The sequence below is a fragment of the Orcinus orca genome, chromosome 10, assembly GCF_937001465.1.
Source record: "Orcinus orca chromosome 10, mOrcOrc1.1, whole genome shotgun sequence".
NCBI classification, from domain to species: Eukaryota; Metazoa; Chordata; class Mammalia; order Artiodactyla; family Delphinidae; genus Orcinus; species Orcinus orca.
Window position 1 is genome coordinate 94,007,728 of NC_064568.1, and position 20,313 is coordinate 94,028,040.

The following is a 20,313-nucleotide window of genomic DNA, read 5'->3' on the forward strand; positions in this document are numbered from 1 at the left end:
GGGGTCAGATCCTGGAACCAGAGTCCGCGAAAGTGTTTGCTGCAGGGGAGGTGCACGCTATGTAAGAAATTGATCCATCTCTCTTCCAAACTGTGAAAACAAACGCTGCACTCACTCAAAGAAGCGCTGGTTTTAAAGCATTCTTTCACGTGGCCACTTCAATTTTAAAGAGGAAAAGGAGAGGGCCTGGCTTTGGGCTAGGAAAAAGCATCCGAGCCGCTCAGTTTCTCGGCTAGGAGAGAAGGACCGCCCTTTTTCCGCAGCCCGAGCCCGGCGGGGCCCACTGCGGCTGCGCGAGCCTGGGCGCGGCGGGGGCGGGGCGGGAGCGCGGGAGCGCGCGAGCGGGGGGCGGGAACGCGGAAGGGGCCGCGACGCGGAGGCGAGAGCGGGCCGGGGGCGGGGCCGGCTGCGAGAGTGCGGGGCGCGCCGTGACAGGTGCGGCGCGGTGTTTACGCGGGGCTGAGGGCGGCGGCGGCGGCGGCAGCGGCGATGATGCTGGAGACCCTGCGTGAGCGGCTGCTGAGCGTGCAGCAGGATTTCACCTCCGGGTAGGTACACGGTGGGGGACGGAAAGGGAACCCGTGGGCCGGGCCGAGGAGCGGGGGGCACTGGGACGCGGCCTCCACGCACCCCGGTCCGGTCCCTCTCCCTCCCTCTTCCCCAACTCCCACCCCGCCCCGCACCTCCCATCTCAGCCAGCTCGAGGAAAGTAACGAACTTTCCGGCGTCTGTCCGGCCGCACAAAGTAACTTAGGTCCCACCGGGCAGGCTCTGACCCGCGCCCCGGGCCCGGAAGGGGGTCGGGAAGGCTGCGGGCGCGCCGGGGATCGTGCAACCCGTTCCTGGCAGCCCTGGCCGGCCCAGGGGTGTGTCTTGTGAGGGGCGAGCGCGCCTCCCCGCTCCTCTGCCCCGGGGGGACGGTGACCCTGAGCCCCCTCCCACGCCGCCGAGACCCCTGCTCTCTCGGGCCTCGGAGCTTCTGCGGCCCCGCCTGCAGCCGGGCCGCCGCCCCCTCCCCAGGCCGGAGGTCGCGGGCGCGGCAGCCTTCACCCACCGGGGCCCGGCCGCGCGTCCTGTCCAACCTCGCGCTCGGTTCGCTCGCTGAACCTTTGCCAAGGCTTGGTGCCTCTTTCCCTTTTGCTTTCTCTCTCTACCTTTGCCTCGGGTTTAACGCCTCAGTGAAGAAACTCTAGGGTCACAGAAACAACAGAACTATGGCAGTACTATTAATGCCTAGTGGTGAAGCGCACACGGACCAAGCGGTTCCCGAACTTTGCTTAGAATCACCTGGGAACCTTTAACCATCTTGATGCCTGGGTCGCAAACAATACTAATTACATCAGACTGGCGATGGGGTTTTAAAGACCCCCAGGTGATTCCTGTGTGCGGCAAACTCTGGGAACCGCAGGCATAGACGCTAACGCCAGAAACTCGCAGAAACGTGTTTCTGCAAGTTTCTCTGCCTCAGTTTCCACGACTGGACAACGAGGGTGAAGATGGTACTCATAGGGTTATTGTGAGGATGAATGAATTAACAAGTAAAACAGGGCAGTCACACTATGTCACTATTGTAGTGCTTAATTCATTTTAGTTTTTCCATTACTTTAGAAAGGGTGTCACTTTGATAAAGGATTTGTCTGTCACCTTTAGATTACGAATCCTTTGGAGCATGCTCTGAATATGAGGACCTCTCCATCATGTTTTAAATTTCTAATGAGAAAGACGTTAGCTAAAATTTTATGGGACAAAAATGTTTATATTGTTTGCCTCTTGGGTGCTGCGTAGTAACAAACTGTCAAATACTTGAGCACTTACATGTAAAGCATTTTTGGTAATCTTGGTTTGGTGTCCTTAAGAATATTAGTTGTAGATGCTGTAGCAGTCATTCACTGATGCTGTGCTTGCATACTTGCATTTCCTCCCCCCCCCCTTTAAATTTAAAAAGTAACTTCCTTTCAGAACATAAATTATTGTATTGAAAAATTGGGGTATAATGCTGGAACGATAGCGTGAGAATGATCACAGATAAACACATCTGGGACAGCCCTGTTGTCATCAGCTCAAGGAATTACTTGATGGCGAAACAGTCTATCTTTTGGGAGTTACAACTACGGCAACTCCCTAGGTCATGTGGTTGCCTTTGAACCCATTCATTCTCCTGACATTGGCTTGAAGAAGGTTCAGCTTACCAAGGAATATAGATTCTGGACCCAAACCATCCTGAGAGATCTGGAAAACCTGAGTTTAGATAGGGAGAGGGTTGAGGGGATCTGGGTAGAACGCCTTGGAAACTGACCTTACCTCTTGAAGATGCCATAAACTGGGGCCAGTTTGGGATTAGACATCCTGAGAGGGCTTTCATTCCGTTTAGGCCCTTCATTGGCTTCCTTGTACAGGTCATTTTCAGCTGACAAAGCACTGGACTGTCAGTGTGTGCCATTAGCCTGTCACCTGGCAGAGAAATAACTCATCTTCAAGGGATGTCTGTGACTGGCACCTTTAAACTCTGATGTTCACCTTTGTCAGGTCCACCAATTCCTAGGCGATTCTTTTTTTTTTTTTATTCAAACAGAAAGTCACAAAAATTATAATCATCCTCATCAGTTCACTCAGTCCCATGTAATTAATTTTTTTATCTTGATTTTTTGTTAGCACTTTTATGAATTCATCAGTTTTCCATTAGAGTTCTGAAAATGCTTATTTATTCAGTTCAGCAGTATAAGTCAGTTACCAGAAACCTGTACTTGTCAGAGTCTTTTCCATGAATTCCTTGAAGATGAAACCCTTTTATAGGAACATTTTTGCAGAAGCATCAGAGTACACCCAGAACTGTCTGTAAATGACAAAAGACTTAAAAATGACCACGGTTAAAGATTTGCTGAAAGTTCATAATAATGCAATTGACAAGGAAATTTAGTTATTTCTGAGATACACATTTTAAAGTAATACCTAGAATTATGACTTACAACATTATACCAGAACATATAAGATTTTTAGAAATTTCATGTGATGTCTGAAACATTTATATTAACATATTTTCATAGAAATAACCCAAAGAAAGTTTAGTATTAGTTTTTTGTTTGTTTATACTGCAGGTTCTTATTAGTCATCAGTTTTATACACATCAGTGTATACATGTCAATCCCAATCACTCAATTGAGCACACCACCATCCCCACCTCACCGTTGTTTTCCCCCCTTGGTGTCCATACATTTGTTCTCTACATCTGTGTCTCAACTTCTGCCCTGCAACCGGTTCATCTGTACCATTTTTCTAGGTTCCACATACATGCGTTAATATACGATATTTGTTTTTCTCTTTCTGACTTACTTCACTCTGTATGACAGTCTCTAGATGCATCCACATCTCAACAAATGACTCAATTTCGTTCCTTTTTATGGCTGAGTAATATTCCGTTGTATGTATGTACCACAACTTCTTTATCCATTCGTCTGTCAATGGGCATTTAGGTTGCTTCCATGACCTGGCTATTGTAAATAGTGCTGCAATGAACATTGGGGTGCATGTGTCTTTTTGAATTATGGTTTTCTCTGGGTATATGCCCAGTAGTGGGATTGCTGGATCATATGGTAATTCTATTTTTAGTTTTTTAAGGAACCTCCATACTGTTCTCCATAGTGGCTGTATCAATTTACATTCCTGCCAACAGTGCAAGAGGGTTCCCTTTTCTCCACACCCTCTCCAGCATTTGTTGTTTGTAGATTTTCTGATGATGCCCATTCTAACTGGTGTGAGGTGATACCTCATTGTAGTTTTGATTTGCATTTCTCTAATAATGAGTGATGTTGAGTAGCTTTTCATGTGCTTCTTGGCCATCTATACGTCTTCTTTGGAGAAATGTCTGTTTAGGTCTTCTGCCCATTTTTGGATTGGGTTGTTTGTTTCTTTAATATTGAGCTGCATGAGCTGTTTATATATTTTGGAGATTAATCCTCTGTCCATTGATTCATTTGCAAATATTTTCTCCCATTCTGAGGGTTGTCTTTTCGTCTTGTTTATGGTTTCTTTTGCTGTGCAAAAGCTTTTAAGTTTCATTAGGTCCCATTTGTTTATTTTTGTTTTTATTTCCATTACTCTAGGAGGTAGATCAAAAAAGATCTTGCTGAGATTTATGTCAAAGAGTGTTCTTCCTATGTTTTCCTCTAAGAGTTTTATAGTGTCCGGTCTTACATTTAGATTTCGAATCCATTTTGAGTTTATTTTTGTGTATGCTGTTAGGGAGTTTTCTAACTTCATTCTTTTACATGTAGCTATCCAGTTTTCCCAGCACCACCTATTGAAGAGACTGTCTTTTCTCCATTGTATATCTTTGCCTCCTTTGTCATAGATTAGTTGACCATAGGTGCATGAGTTTATCTCTGGGTTTTCTATCTTATTCCATTGATCTATGTTTCTGTTTTTGTGCCAGTACCATACTGTCTTGATTACTGTAGCTTTGTAGTATAGTCTGAAGTCAGGGTGTCTGATTCCTCCAGCTCCGTTTTTTTCCCTCAAGACTGCTTTGGCTATTTGGGGTCTTTTGTGTCTCCATACAAATTTTAAGATTCTTTGTTCTAGTTCTGTAAAAAATGCCATTGGTAATTTGATAGGGATTGCATTGAATCTGTAGATTGCTTTGGGTAGTATAGTCATTTTCACAATATTGATTCTTCCAATCTAAGAACATGGTATATCTCTCCATCTGTTGATATCATCTTTAATTTCTTTCATCAGTGTCTTATAGTTTTCTGCATACAGGTCTTTTGTTTCCCTAGGTAGGTTTATTCCTAGGTGTTTTATTCTTTTTGTTGCAATGGTAAATGGGAGTGTTTCCATAATTTCTCTTTCAGATTTTTCATCATTAGTGTATAGGAATGCAAGAGATTTCTGTGCATTAATTTTGTATCCTGCAACTTTACCAGATTCATTGACTAGCTCTAGTAGTTTTCTGGTGGCGTTTTTAGGACTCTCTATGTATAGTATCATGTCATCTGCAAACAGTGCCAGTTTTACTTCTTCTTTTCCAATTTGTATTCCTTTTATTTCTTTTTCTTCTCTGATTGCCGTGGCTAGGACTTCCAAAATTATGTTGAATAATAGTGGTGAGAGTGGACATCCTTGTCTTGTTCCTGATCTTAGAGGAAATGCTTTCAGTTCTTCACCATTGAGAATGATGTTTGCTGTGGGTTTGTCGTATATGGCCTTTATTATGTTGAGGTAGGTTCCCTCTATGCCCACTTTCTGGAGAGTTTTTATCATAAATGGGTGTTGAATTTTGTCAAAAGCTTTTTCTGCATCTGTAGAGATGATCATATGGTTTTTATTCTTCAATTTGTTAATATGGTGTGTCACATTGATTGATTTGCATATATTGAAGAATCCTTTTATCCCTGGGATGAATCCCACTTGTTCGTGATGTATGATCCTTTTAATGTGTTGTTGGATTCTGTTTGCTAGTATTTTGTTGAGGATTTTTGCATCTATATTCATCAGTGATATTGGTCTGTAATTTTCTTTTTTTGTAGTATCTTTGTCTGGTTTTGGTATCAGGGTGATGGTGGCCTCATAGAATGAGTTTGGGAGTGTTCCTTCCTCTGCAGTTTTTTGGAGGAGTTTGAGAAGGATGGGTGTTAGCTCTTCTCTAAATGTTTGATAGAATTCACCTGTGAAGCCATCTGGCCCTGGACTTTTGTTTGTTGGAAGATTTTTAATCACAGTTTCAATTTCATTACTTGTGATTGGTCTGTTCATATTTTCTGTTTCTTCCTGGTTCATTCTTGGAAGGTTATACCTTTCTAAGAATTTGTCCATTTCTTCCAGGTTGTCCATTTTATTGGCATAGAGTTGCTTGTAGTAGTCTCTTAGAATGCTTTGTATTTCTGTGGTGTCTGTTGTAACTTTTCCTTTTTCATTTCTAATTTTATTGTTTTGAGTCCTCTCCCTCTTGAGGAGTCTGGTAATGGTTTATCAATTTTGTTTATTTTCTCAAAGAACCAGCTTTTAGTTTTATTGATCTTTGCTAGTATTTCATTTATATCTGCTCTGATCTTTATGATTTCTTTCCATTTGCTGACTTTGGGTTTTGTTTGTTGTTCTTTCTCTAGTTCCTTTAGGTGTAAGGTTAGATTGTTTATTTGAGATTTTTCTTGTTTCTTGAGGTAGGCTTGTATAGCTATAAACTTCCCTCTTAGAACTGCTTTTGCTGCATCCCATAGGTTTTGGATCATCGTGTTTTTATTGTCATTTGTCTTTAGGTATTTTTTGATTTCCTCTTTGATTTCTTCAGTGATCTCTTGGTTATTTAGTTATGTATTGTTCAGCCTCCATGTGTTTGTGATTTTTACGTTTTTTTCCCTGTAATTTATTTCTAATCTCATAGTGTTGTGGTCAGAAAAGATACTTGATATAACTTCAATTTTCTTAAATTTACTGAGGCTTGATTTGTGACCCAAGATGTGATCTATCCTGGAGAATGTTCTGTGTGCACTTGAGAAGAAAGTGTAATCTGCTGGTTTTGGATGGAATGTCCTATAAATATCAATTAAATCTATCTGGTCTATTGTGTCATTTAAACCTTCTGTTTCCTTATTTATTTTCATTTTGGATAATCTGTCCATTTGTGTAAGTGAGGTGTTAAAGTCCCGCAATATTGTTACTGTCGATTTCCTCTTTTATAGCCGTTAGCAGTTGCCTTATGTATTGAGGTGCTCTCCTAGGCGATTCTTAACAAGAAAAAATCCATGTAATTCCTTTTAGTAAACTGTTTCATATTCAGCCTAAGATCAACGTATTTTTGAATATTTTGCCAGGCTGGGAAAAGGTGACATTAAACACAGCTTCATGTATATATTGCATGAAGGCACTGAGGGATTCAGGGATGAAAGCAACATGACCCTACCTCTCAAAACTACCCAACTGGACCTGGCATTCCTTTAGAACTTGCTGTTAGTGCCCGTAGAAGATATAATTGGAAACAAAATAATTGGAAACTTCATCTGTTTGGGTTGCCCCAGGAACTCAGTAGAGAAGAAAGGCCCGGTGCTTTCCTGAGCTCCTTCACGTGGATCTTCACAGCAGCCCATAGCAGCAGCCTCTCCTCAGGGCTTTTCTGCTCATTTTCAGTTTCTGAAATTCATATATCTGGAGCTGGAATGTAGGCAATTATTTTTTTTTTTAAGTAAAATAGGAATTTTCTTTATCAGCCTGCAAGAGAATGTCACATTAGTGATTAAAGCATATTTGATGGACATAAAAAATTTCAACTTTCCATTCAAACTTAGAAAAAATGAAGCTTGAGGGCTGTGGAAAGATTGCTGCTGGCCTTCAAGGGACTGTAAATCGTCCATGGACTCGTGATCTTTTTTGTAATTTTTAATTTTTTATTCATAATAATAGCTATGTCAAAATCGAGATAAACCTAGAAATAATGTTGCTTTCTTTCTGGCCTAACTAGGTGGCCAGCTAGTCCAAAGGCCACGGGAGGGGACTGCCTCCCAGCTTCGCTCTTGCCCCCTCACCTACATGAATCCTCATCTGATTTAACTCCCTCGGAGCTCTAGGAGCCTTTCGGAGAGTTCACACAGAACATCCACATTTTAGGGACTGGCTTGAGCTCTGAGGGAGACTTTTGGACCCACCGAAGCATTTACTTCAAATCCACTCTGGTCTTTTGATTTTTTACCTTCTGAGCAGTTGTGACCCACGGCCCCAGGACTGAAGCCTGCAGGCGTGTAAAACCCTTCAGGAAACTGACAATCAGATCTACCAAGGGTTTGCAGCTGCCTGTCACTGCCTGGCGTTTCCTGTCTGTAAATGCTCTGGGTGCTTTTGGATATGGATACAAGTGTTGCAACTAGATAGTGGGTGCTTCCTCCTCAAAGCCACCTCTGCCCTGACGTCCAGCCCTGCTCACTGCACTCATTTCCTCTTCTTCCCTTCTGTAGTATCAAAACCTCAAAGGAGAGGAGCTAACATTCTAATTCACAGTGTGGTAAAATGGTGAGGTTTTGCCTAAAATGTTGACTCTTCCATGATTACTTACCTTTAGCAGGAAAAACATCTCAATATTCAACTTGACTTAATAAGCATTTACTGAGTTCCTACCAAGTGGCAGACACTAGGCTAGGAGCTCAGTCTTCTTTATCATAGAAGCTTTTTTCATTTCTTAAAAAAAAAAAAAAAAAAGATTTAAGAGGCCACAGGCTCAGTTTCACCTGCTCTTTGCCAGTGTCTACGTATTGGACTAGATCTTGGGGCTACAAAGTTAACTAAAACCGTTTCTGCCCTCCGGATGCCCTAGACTGGTGGTAAACATAAAGCAAAGCAGAAGGAACTGAATGTGAAAGATAGAAGTGATGTGATTTTTGAGCCCAGAGGAAAGAGTCATTAGTTCAGATGCATTATGGAAGGCTTCAAAGAGGAGGTGGCTTCTAGACTGGGCCTTGAAGAATGAGGAGGGATGAGGATAGATTTGGGTGAGGGATTTCAGAGATGAAGCTCTTGGGGGAGAGGAACCTGGAAAGGAAGTTTAGTGTCTGATAATAGAGGGTCTTCAGTGCTTTGCTAAATTAATTCATTTATGAAATATTTATTGAGTGCTTACGTGTTGACAGGCACTGAGGTTACAGCCGAGAATGCATACACCGGACAGCAAATAACGTCCCTGCGCTCATTCTACTGGCAGGAGGCAGAATATCTAGAAGGTCATAAGTACTCTCGCTAAAAATAAAGTAGGTTAAGGGGTTTTGGGGTGGGAGGTTGCTATCTTATATAGGGTGGTCTTGCTTATTTTTAGGTTGACTGAATCTTCTGAAGGTTTTTGTGGAGGGGAGCGGCGTGAGCCTACCTATATTTCTGGAAGAATAATTTGGGAGGCGATGTGATGGGAGGGTTAGAGATGGGGAACAGGGAGAGTATTAAGAAGGCTATAATTAGGGGGCAGGCGAGAGAGAATAGAAATTGAAGGAGGGAATAGTCCTGACATGACAGGCACTGGTCGATTTCATAAAATGTGAGACTAGGAAGTGAAAAAGGTGGAGAAATTGAGGATGTTAATTTTGCAGTATCTTAGATAATGATGTCATTTACCAACAGGAGAGAAGTTGAGTAGTTTTGAGAGAGAAGGAGCAGTTGACAGTGAATGTGCTGTGAGGTCCAAGAAGCAGCTGGAAATTTATGAAACACTCAGGAGAGAGGTCAGGACCGAAGTGGTGTGTCTGGGGGTGATTAGGATAGAGATAGGGTATAGTCCTCTCTCCCCTTCCTGAGTCTCTGGCTTTTGTGTGAATCTCTCAGCCTTCAGAGCTTTGGGGTCATGTGCACTTTTAGGTGTGGTTAATGCTTTCGTGTTTCCTGATCTTGGCTTTAGAAAAGAAAGAAAAAATGATAAACATTAATGGAAAAATATAATAGATTGGATTTTTATTCATAAACAGAATTTAGAGTTGGAACAATGGAGACAAGAAAATGAGCCTTAAAGGACAAAATATGGTAATTAACACATTTTGTGGTGTTTTAAAGCAGCCATCCTCACCTTTCATAATAGCTGATGGGGTTAGATGAGTAGGAAATTGAAGTGAGGATAAATAGAATGCCGTCAAGGTCCCTCATGCCATCGAGTCAGGTCCAGAAAGCACATTTCCTGCTCATCAGTCATTGTCGTGCTCCACCTCTCATTCTGTGTAACTACTTTATAAACTTTTTGTCTAAGCAATTTTGCTAGTTATCTCCGTTTCGTAGTAAGATGCCTCCCTCTTAGTATTTACCGTAAAGCTTAAAAAAAATAAACGTGCTGGGGTCAAATTAAGGTAAGTCTTTGCAACAATCTAAAAATAAAATATTGTGGTGTCATGAATTTGAAGGTAAGTGCTTTGAACTCTGAAGTGTGCATTAGTTGCTTCCGGTAGAAAATAATTGTCAGGTGGCTCACTTAGAAGTCTGTGTATTAATATACTCACACAGCAGCACTCACGTCTCCCTGGGGGTATGCGGTATTGTGAAGACGATTAGGAACAGTGGAGAAGGCTTTTATGGGAACTGGTGCATCGGGGGACCTCTACTTTATTTTACTTTGACCCTGTAATGTACATAGCTTGTTACCTTTATTTATTTATTTTTTTTGGCTTCTTACCTTTCATGATGGTGATAATTTTTACTAACTTTGGAGATTTTTTTTTTTTTTTTTTTGCGGTACGCGGGCCTCTCACTGTTGGGGCCTCTCCCGTTGCGGAGCACAGGCTCCAGACGCGCAGGCCCAGTGGCCATGGCTCACGGGCCCAGCCGCTCCATGGCATGTGGGATCCTCCCGGACCGGGGCACGAACCCGTGTCCCCTGCATCGGCAGACGGACTCTCAACCACTGTGCCACCAGGGAAGCCCTGGAGATAGTTTTTAATTATACTTTTTGTTTGAATTGGTTTTATAATTTACAATTATAGTTTGCTGCCAAAGTCATATTTCCTTTACTTATTGTGTCAAATCATTATGGTAAGTACAATACTCCTATTTTATGATTTAGGAAACTGAGGTATTTCACTCAGCTCAGTATTTCCTTCTCAGTGTGTCAAGACATTGTGGGACTTTATTAGCGGTTGTTTCCAGCACAGACTCACTGTGAGAAACTTAAATAGAGTTATCCCCAAATAAAAATGGTAAGCTACTTTCAGTTGAATTCTGAGTTTTGAGTATATACTTCAAAAAGAACTGTCTTGCTTTTTTGGGGGTCTGACCTTATTTTTTTTCAACTTAAAGTGTTACATTGACTATTATTCTTATTTTATCTTTTTCTCTCCTGAACTTTCTTCACTGTTTCCAACATTCTTCTTGCTACTTTGTTTTCTACAGCAGTTTCTATTCTGAATTTTGGCATATTGATGATTTATATGGAGAAGGTGTGATGAGGAAAGATGAATATATAAAAGGCTTTTCTTGTTATTATAACTTATTTTTACAAAGTTTTAAACATATACAAAAATAGAATAACACAGCAAGTCCCATATATTCATTATTCAGATTCAACAGTTGTCGACTACTACCACATTTGCTTTGTCTCTCCTTTATTTATAAAGTAAACCTCAGACTAAGCTCTTACATCTCTCATACATCAGCTTACATCTCGAAAAAAAATACATAAATGCAACACCAATATCATACCTAGCAAAATTAACACTAATTCTTTGATATTATCAGTTCTCCAGTCCATAATCAAATTTCCTGGTTCTTAGAAATGTCTTTGTACAGTTGATTTGTTCAAATCCACATCAGATAAATTCCACACATTACATTTGGTTAAAGACCAATTTTTAAAGTAAGTGGTTGTTAAGGAGCCACCTGGGGAAGCTCTTACTGACCTTCCAACAATTTTATTTTCAGCTCCCTATAAGCTTCCTCCTTTCTCTTTTATTCCAAACTATTTTTTTCTTTCTTTCTTTTGGGGAAGTGTGGAGGAGAACCCCACATTTGATATCTTATAATTAAGAAATTTAACATTTTTTTCAGAAATAAATATTTGAAATATTAACCTAAAGATTTGCTAGGTCCTATAATGAATGGTTCAAAGAGGGTCTTAGCAGTGAGCTTTCAATATCCTTGTAACACCTAACGATATGGAATTGTCCCAAATCACTGAATATAATACTAGAATCGTTTTGAGTATAATGCACTGCTGTGTCTGCCTATCCTAGTATAATTCTGCCTCGGATGTCACAACTAAGTGCCTTTCTCAGCTTTTGGAGTGGAAATGGTTGAATGGCTATTAAAATACCTTTCCGTAGCTGTTGCTTAATCTTAGTTTAAACCGGATTTACTAGTTTCCAAGCTAAGCTTGAAAATTTATATTGTTTTTCTGGGACAGGTTAGACTTTTTAAATTCAACTCATCTGGAGAGAGATATACAAATAGTTTTGTATTAAAGAGATTGCTAAGTCTTTTTAACATCGTATTGGAATTGATCTCATCAATATTTTAGTTTTTGAAAAAGAACATAGAACAATATAAAAAAAAAAATCTTAGTATGAAATTGACACTGCAACTTGTTAAAAAAAAATGACTTGACACTAGAAGTCCCTTTCTGGTTTTAAGCCACGCATTATTGACCAAAAAGTTGTTATCCTCTGTCAGGGCTTGCATGTACAACTGTACAACAAAGGGTTGGGGCATTCATAGGAGAGTCGCCTTGTATGCTAGGACAGTTTCTGACTGAGTGCAGTAAAGTGTCTTGAGAAAGGAGCGCCTGTGTCTAGCTTTACAAACGCTTCGTGGAGCTAGCTGGGGTACTGTGGCCTATGCTTCAGACTCTATTTAGAAATGAGTATTTGTGGAAGTAATCAGATTAAGAAGAACATGTCCAGATATCTCATTTTATCTGAGATTATCTCATAATTTAGCATTTGCTTTTTGGCAGTCTGTTATATGATACAGAGTCCACAGTTAAAGGTAGGTAAAAATTGGGCTGGTGAAGTGAAAAAACATTGAAGTTTATGAACTTCATATTTTATATATAGAAGAGCCTATTTATTTTATTTTACATATGTATTTCTAGCCCGTTTATGTTTCCCAGCCCAATAATTTTAAAAAGCAAATAAAAGGGGAGTAGGCCGCTACAGTTAAATAGCTAGCAGAAGCAGTAAGTGGTAGCTGATACCAGATGACCAATGGTAGAGATGGAAAATTTAAATTTTGAAGAAATAGATGTAGGATCCTGAACAAACTCAGAAAACCACTTTAGATTGGTTTCGAGTTGGTAAATGAAGAGACATTCCTAGTTCAGAAACATCTAAGGAGAGTACTGTTTTGCCACGAAATGCAGTCACTGGTATTCATGATAATGATGCCGAGTTATCAGAAAATGTTCAATAGAATGTACCAAGACCTCTTTAATGAAGGAGGTTTGTAATGTATTTTAGAAAGCCTTTTATCAATAGCTAAAATTTCTCTGAATGTTGGCACTTAGTGCCTGGCATAGTTATCTACTTAAAAATGTGCTGCTTAAGACGCAAGAGGGAAGAGATATGGGAACATATGTATATGTATAACTGATTCACTTTGTTATAAAGCAGAAACTAACACACCATTGTAAAGCGATTATACTCCAATAAAGATGTAAAAAAAAAAATGTGCTGCTTAGATATCTTTGTTGCCGATCAAGTTCACCTATGGAGACCACTTTTTTTTTCTGATGTTGCCAAGAGTAGTGAGGTTTTCTAGTCCAGTCATATTTAGGAAATGTTTCTAGAAAAGGGATTTGGGGCAAGAAAAATATAAAAATATTAGCTATAAATTTTCCATTTGTGATGTCTGATATATAGTAAACAAATATTTGTTGTCTGTAGAGGTGCTTAATTCTTGCTAAAAAAAAAATTAGCTTATCCAACCCAAAGTTTTATGAGCTGTGAAATTTGCATTTGAAAGAAATCTCTTAAGCTGTAAAAATATGATATTCTATACTTGTTGAATTATAGGCTGAAGACTTTAAGTGACAGATCAAGAGAAGCTAAAGTAAAAAACAAACCCAGGTAAGCTCGTCCTGATTTAATTTACTATGACTTAAATTTCATACAACTTTTGGTTGTAGTCATGATAGTATAATTACTTTAATTGATTTTATATCTGTTGAATGCATCTGACTAAACAATTTATTGATTCTTTCTAAATTTTGTAACACTGGAAATTTTTCTGATAAAATTGTAAAATGGTTGAAAAATGGTGACATGTAATTGTTTTACTCCATGACAGTCAATGGCTATTTGATCACAATTAATCATTTTTATTTGTATATTAAGAGCACAGTAAAAGTTCTCCATTATTGAGAAGCAAATTGATAATGAAACAGTACTTGGCAAGTGAGCCTCTTTAGCTGTGTTATCTGTTTTATATGAAAACACTAGTATAATTTGTGCAGTTTTTCATTTTTAATAAAGTAAAGCACATGACCAAATTTCACTTTAAACCTAGAGATGAGGAGCTTTTAAAAAAATTTCTTGTTAGCTAACATTCTATTAAAGTGTTTATTCTTGTGTGCTAAAAATCTGTAGGGCAGGGCTTCCCTGGTGGCGCAGTGGTTGAGAGTCCACCTGCCGATGCAGGGGACGCGGGTTCGTGCCCCGGTCCGGGAGGGTCCCGCGTGCCGTGGAGCAGATGGGCCCGTGAGCCATGGCCGCTGGGCCTGCGCGTCCGGAGCCTGTACTCCTAGGTGGGAGAGACCACAGCAGTGAGAAGCCCGCGTACCCCCCCCCCAAAAAAAAAAAAAAAAAAAAAAAGATCTATAGGGCAAATTGATGGTTGATAGTATATTGCAGTATATTAACTTTGGAATAACAATACATTTTTCTAAAAGTTTAGATCAATTGCCATTAGTGATTTAAAAATATTCCACATTATGATTGACAGCATCAAAATTATTATACGTAACTTTTTTTTTAAGTTGGCCTAAATCAGCAGCAGTTTTTAATAAAACAAGTGTTTCTTTTGGCAGGACTGTTCCATATTTGCCAAAGTGCTCTGCTGGACTAGAATTACTGAGCAGGTAAGTGTTTTCGTTTGAATAAAAAGGTTATACTTCTGACTATTGTCTAAAAGTATTTTATAACCTTATAGATAGAAACCTTAAAGTAACTAAATTTTACCTTAACAAGGAGATTGGAAATTATTTACTTATTTGTGTTCCTGGAGGGGCTTTTGCATTTCACTGATTAATACAAAGGCCATTCAGACTTCTAGCATATTGATCACTGTTGTGTTTACTAATCAATAACTTTATCACGTGCATGTATTATGGTTTCTTTGTTGCAAGAAAATCAATTCTGGATTTGAGTCCCCAATAATTTTCTTTTCTTTTTTACTTTGATTCTTAATTTTTTTACCATTTCTTCTCCAATCCATTTCTGTTGACGTGCAGATTAATATTAAAATACGTGATTTTCTTAGATGACATCAAAAGCATGAGTAACAAAGGAAAAAAAGATAAATTGGACTTTATCAAAATTAAAACTTTTGCTCTTTAAAGAACACTATCAAGAAAGTGAAACAACAGTCCACAGAATGGGAGAAAATATTTGCAAATTATACATCTGTTGAGGTACTTGTATCTAGAATGTATAAATAACTTTTATAACTCAACAGTAAAAACACAAATAATCCAGTGAAGAAATAGGCAAAGGATTTGAATAGACATTTCCATAAAAAAGATAGGCAAATGGCCAATAAGCACATGAAAAAATTCTCATCGTTAGTCATCAGGGAAGTGCAGACCAAAGTCACGATGAAATACCACTTCATACCCACTAGCATGGCTATAATCAAAAAGACAAACAATAACAAGTGTTGGCAGTGATGTGGAAAAATTGGAACCCTTATGCTCTGCTGGTGGGATTGTAAAATCACTGCCTTGGAAAATAGTTTGGTAGTTTCTCAAAAAGTTAAAAGGAGAATTACCATGTGACTTAGCAGTTTCACACCAAGAAAATTGAAAACTTATGTCCACATAAAAAATTGTACACAAATGTGCATAGTAGCAGTATCATTCATAAAGCAATATTATTCATAATGGCCAAAAAGTAAAACAGCGCAGATATTAGTCAATGAATGAATAACAAAATTTCATGTCTCCATACAATGGAATATTATTCAGCCATGAAAAGGAATGAAGTACTGAGGTGTGCTACATCTTGGATGAATTATGCACTTTAAGATTTTTTTTTTTGATGTGGACCTTTTTTAAAGTCTTTATTGAATTTGTTACAATACTGCTTCTGTTTTATGTTTTGGTTTTTTGGCTGGGAGGCATGTGGGATCTTAGCTCCCCAACCAGGAATCGAACCCACACCTCCTGCATTGGAAGGCGAAGTCTTAACCGCTGGACCGCCAGGGAAGTCCTGAATTATGCACTTTAAAAGCATGAATTTTGGGACTTCCCTGGCAGTCCAGTGGTTAAAACTTCGAACTTCCACTGCAGGGGGCGCAGGTTTGATCCCTGGTTGGGGCACTAAGATCCCCTCATGCCACGTGGTGTGGCCAAGAAAAAAAAAAACACATGAATTTTATGGTGTATCAAACCTCAATAAAGCTGTTATAGAAATAAGTATATGGTTTGCATATGTTATATGCATTTCTGTACCTCGTAACATGGCATCTGATGGATAGGTGGGAGCCACGTGTACAGTAGAGGGTGTGCTCCTTCGCCTTATCAGCTTGTGTTAGGACACAATCACCTATACCTACATTTTGCTTTCTCTTTTCTAACGTTTTATGCGGTTTCTTTTTATGGTTGCAAAATCTGGGGATTTTTCTTCTCTGAGTGCTTAATTTGACATTAATTTCCTGTTTGGTTTTGTTGAGTGAGGAACATAAGTGAACATGAAAGGAGATATAGTAAAAATTAATCAGTGGTGTACTGTTTGCTTGATATCTTTATTTTTTTAATCTAGGGATTTAGTTGAAAGAACTTCATTGAAAGATTTACTTCAGACTTGTAGACTTATGTGTATGGTAGTTTTGGGAAATGGGGTGCATTTGGGGACTTAACATGAAAAATTTGCAGCCATAGGAATGTCTGTAATGTGTCTCTTCATTGCACTGAAGCACAGTCTTTCTCTTTGGAACTAGTATTGAGTGGAGGAAAGACCATTTTAAATAGCATATACCTAAATAGTAAAATGTTTTTAATTGTTAAAAAATTGTGTAAGATACATATAGCATAAAACTTGCCATCTTAACCATCATTAGGTGTACAATTCACTACTGCTGAGTACATTTGCATTGTTACGCATCCAGCCTCCAAAACTCTTGATCTTGCAAATATCTGCCGCTGGCAGCCATCATTCTACTTTCTCTTGCTATGAATTTGACTACTTTAGGTACCTCTTATAAGTGGCATCATACAGTATTTGGCTTTTTGTGATTAGCTTATTTCACTTAACATAATTTCAAGTTTCATCCATGTAGCTTGTTAGAATTTCTTCCTTTTTGGTCTTCTAGTTTTATTGAGATATTGGCATACAGTACTGTATAAGTTTAAGGTATTGCAACATAATGACTTGACTTACATACATCATGAGATGATTGCCACAGTAAGTTTAGTGAACATCCATATCTCATATAGGTACAAAATAAAAGAAAAAGAATTTTTTTTCCTTGTGACGAGAACTTAGACTTTAACAACATTCATATAGAACATACAGCAGTGTCAATTATATTCATCCTGTTGTATATTACATCCCTGGTACTTACTTATGTTACAAACCGGAAGTTTGTACCTTTTTGCTGCCTTCATTCCATTCCCCTCCCTCCACACCCCGCCCACCCGCCTCTGGTAACCATACATCTGATCTCTTTTTCTATTCGTTTGTTTGCTCTACAAAACTATGTTAGTACCTGGTGCACCACATAGTTTTTCCATATGTCTGTACATTACAAAATGATCACCACGAATTCAAAGGAATTTCCTTCCTTTTTAAGGCTGAATAATATTCCATTGTATGAATGTACCGTATTTTGCTTATTCATTCATCCATTAATGGACATTTGGGTTGCTTTCATTTTTTGGCTAGTGTAAACAATGTTGCTATGAACATGGGTGTGCAGATATCTCTTCATGACCCAGCTTTCAGTTTTTTGGCAGTATATACTGAAAAAAGGAACTGCTGAATCATATGGTAATTCTACTTTAATATTTTGAAGAACCCCTATACTGTTTTCCGTAGCAGCTGCACCATTTTACATTCCCCTAGCAGTGCACATTTCTCTGGTTGCCATTTCTCCACATTCTCACCAAAACTTGTTTTGGGGGTCTTTTGTTTGGCTGGTTGGGTTTTTTTGCCATTCTCATTGGTATGAAGTGGTATCTCATTGTGGTTTTGATTTTCATTTCCCTAATGACTGATGATGGTGAGTTTCTCATGTGTTTATTGGCCATTTATGTATCTTCTTTAGAGAAATATCTATTCAAGTCCTTTGCCTGTTTTTGGATAGGGTGGTTTTGTGTTGTTGAGTGTTAGGAGTTTTCTGTATATTCTGGAGATTAATCCCTTATCAGGTATGTGATTTGTAAATATTTTCTCCCATTTTATTGGTTGCCTTTTTATCTGTCGATTGTGTTCTTTCATGCACAAAAGTTTCTAATTTTGATTAAGTCCAATTTGTCTGTTTTCTTTGTGGCCTGTGCGTTTGGTGTTATATCCAAGAAATCATTGTCAAATCTCATGTCATGAAGCTTTTCCCCATGTTTTCTTCAAAGAGTTTTATAGTTTTAGTTCTTATGTTTGGATTTTTTGATCCATTTTTAGTTAATTTTTGTGTATGGTGTTAAAGTAAGAGTCCAACGTCATTTTGCATGTGGATATCCACTTTCCCAGCACCCTAGCGTATTTGTTGAAAAGACTATCCTTTCCCCACTGAATGATCTTGGCACAGTTGTCGAAAATTATTTGACCATACGTGCAAGTGTTTATTTCTGGGCTCTCTATTTCATTGGCCTATATGTCTCCCTTTATACCAGTGCCACACTGTTTTGATTATTATTTGATTTTGATTATTGTAGCTTTGTAGTAAGTTTTGAAATCAAGAAGTGTGAGTCTTTCAACTTTGTTCTTCTTTTCAAGATTGTTTTGGCTTTTCAGGATCCCTTGACCTTCCATATGAATTTTACGATGGATTTTTTTCTACTTCTACAAAGTATGCCATTGGGATTTTGATAGGGATTACACTGAATTTGTAGATTACTTTGGGTGCTATTGACAACATCTTAACAATATTAAGTCTTCCATTCCATGAACGTGGGGTATCTTTCCATCTATTTATGTCTTTTTAAAAATTTCTTTCAGCAATATGTTGTAGTCTTCATTGTCAAGGATTCACCTCCTTGGTTAATTCCTAAAATTTTTTTGATGCTACTGTAGATGGAATTGTTTTCTTAGTTCTCTTTGTTGTCTCCTTCCTACTGCCAGCTATAGGTTCAGTTTGTTCTTTTTCTAGTTCCTTAAGTTGTGAAGTTAGATTGTTGATTTGAGTTCTTTTTTCTTAAGCCTGAACTTTTTTTTTGAGAGATAATTGACATATGACATTGTATCAGTTTTAGGTGTACAGCATAATGACTCAATATTTGTATATATTGCAAAATAATCACCACAATAAATCTACTTAACATCCATTATCACACATAGTTTAAAAAATTTTTCTTGTGATGAGGACTTTTATGTTTTACTCTCTTAGGAACTTTGAAATATACAATATAGTATTATTAACTATAGTCACCGTGCTGTATGTTATGTATAATTACAAGTTTATACCTTTGACCACGTTCACCCATTTCTCTCTCACACACACACACACCCACACCCAACCCCTCACCCCCTGCCTTTGGTAACCCCCAGTTTGTTCTCTGTACCTATGAGTTCAGGTTTATTTTGTTTTCTATTTATTTATTTAAATTTTTTTTGTTGAGGTATAGTTGATTTACAATATTAATTTCAGGGGTACAACATAGTGATTCAAACTTTTTATAGATTTTACTGTTTACTCCATTTAAAGTTATTATAAATTATTGGCTATATTCCCTGTGCTATATACCCTTGTAGCTTACTTATTTCATACATAGTAGTTTGTACCTCTTAATCCCCTCCCCCTTTCTTGCCCCTCCCCCTCTTCACTCTCCCCACTGGTAACCACTAATTTGTTCTGGGCATCTGTGAGTCTGTTTCTATTTTGTTATGTTCATTCATTTGTTGTATTTTTTAGATTCCATATATACGTGATAACATACAGTATTTGTCTCTCTCTGTCTGACTTACTTCACTAAGCATAATGCCCTCCAAGTCCATCCATGTTGTTGCAGATGGCAAAGGGGTTGGTCCCATGTCCTGGCTCTTGTGAGTAGTGCTGCTGTGAACATTGGGTGCACGTGTCTTATCAAGTTATAGTTTTGTCTGGGTATGTGCCCACAGGTGGGATTGCTGGATCATATGGTAGTTCTATTTTTAATTTTTTGAGGAACCTCCATACTGTTTTCCATAGTGGCTGCACCAGTTTACATTCCCACCAACAGTATACTAAAGGTTCCCTTTTCTTCACATCCTCACCAACACTTATTATTTGCTGTATTTTTGAGAATAGCCATCTAACAAGGGTGAGGTGATATCTCATTGTGGTTTTGATTTGCACTTTTTGATGATTAGTGAAGTGAGCAACTTTTCATGTACCTGTTGGTTATTTGTATGTCTTTGGAAAAATATCTTTTCAGAGCCTCTACCTGTTTTTTAATCAGATTGTTTTTTGCTATTGAGTTGTATGATTTCTTTACATATTTTGGGTATTAGCTCTTTA

At 38.6% G+C, this 20,313-nt stretch overlaps 1 protein-coding gene across 1 annotated transcript in view; it reads left to right on the top strand.

Annotated features, from left to right (window-relative positions):
- Nucleotides 1-360: 360 nt before the first annotated feature.
- The window catches only part of DTNBP1 (dystrobrevin binding protein 1), a 115,955-nt gene continuing 96,002 nt past the window's right edge, over nt 361-20,313 (top strand). Inside the window, exons 1-3 of the mRNA XM_004273546.4 lie at nt 361-548; nt 13,458-13,511; nt 14,471-14,521. Coding sequence (XP_004273594.1) covers nt 490-548; nt 13,458-13,511; nt 14,471-14,521 — 164 coding nt within the window. The 5' untranslated portion in view covers nt 361-489. The remainder of the gene's footprint in view (nt 549-13,457; nt 13,512-14,470; nt 14,522-20,313) is intronic.